The sequence below is a fragment of the Otolemur garnettii genome, unplaced genomic scaffold, assembly GCF_000181295.1.
Source record: "Otolemur garnettii isolate 467f Iridium unplaced genomic scaffold, OtoGar3 scaffold00090, whole genome shotgun sequence".
NCBI classification, from domain to species: Eukaryota; Metazoa; Chordata; class Mammalia; order Primates; family Galagidae; genus Otolemur; species Otolemur garnettii.
Window position 1 is genome coordinate 7,542,254 of NW_003852485.1, and position 560 is coordinate 7,542,813.

The window sequence follows — 560 nt, forward strand, 5'->3', positions numbered from 1 at the left end:
TTATGGGTAATTTATAAATACTGGTGCGTGGTGCATGACATTGTAAAGTCGCAGGCAATTTTATGCATTTGGTAAGTTAGATCTTCCAGGAGACTCATGCATATGGAAAGAAACATTTTATTTATCAGTTTAACTAAATTAATACGTCTCGTTCTTCCTTTCCTAGGCTGCCAAAATGGCAAATTACGCCAAGTTTCAGAAAATGTGTGACCTCCTGTTTGTCATGTTTGCCATGGTTTTTATCACCACAAGACTGGCTATATTTCCCATCTGGTGAGTCCGCCAATCTTTCTTCTGCTGGAGTCCCCTCTTCCTCGTTACCTTCATGAACCATCTTCCTTTTGAATTTTACTCCAAATACCTAGTAAAAGGTTTAAAGATTGTTGGAGAAAGAAAGACTCAAGAAACAGCTTGATTTCTTCTTTTAGAAGAAAGGTTGCCCTCTTTACTAACATGTTCCACAGGCTAGTTAGAAAAGGATGTGGTTTATACACATTCTGGAGCTGTAGAAAGCCTTCCGTCAGCTTAGATGCTAGTCTGGAATATGACTCAAGAACCTC

General features: G+C 38.9%; 1 protein-coding gene across 1 annotated transcript in view; it reads left to right on the forward strand.

Annotated features, from left to right (window-relative positions):
- The window catches only part of CERS6 (ceramide synthase 6), a 302,263-nt gene that overhangs the window by 266,402 nt on the left and 35,301 nt on the right, over positions 1-560 (forward strand). Inside the window, exon 8 of the mRNA XM_003795162.3 lies at positions 167-273. Within this exon, the coding sequence (XP_003795210.1) occupies positions 167-273 (107 nt within the window). The remainder of the gene's footprint in view (positions 1-166; positions 274-560) is intronic.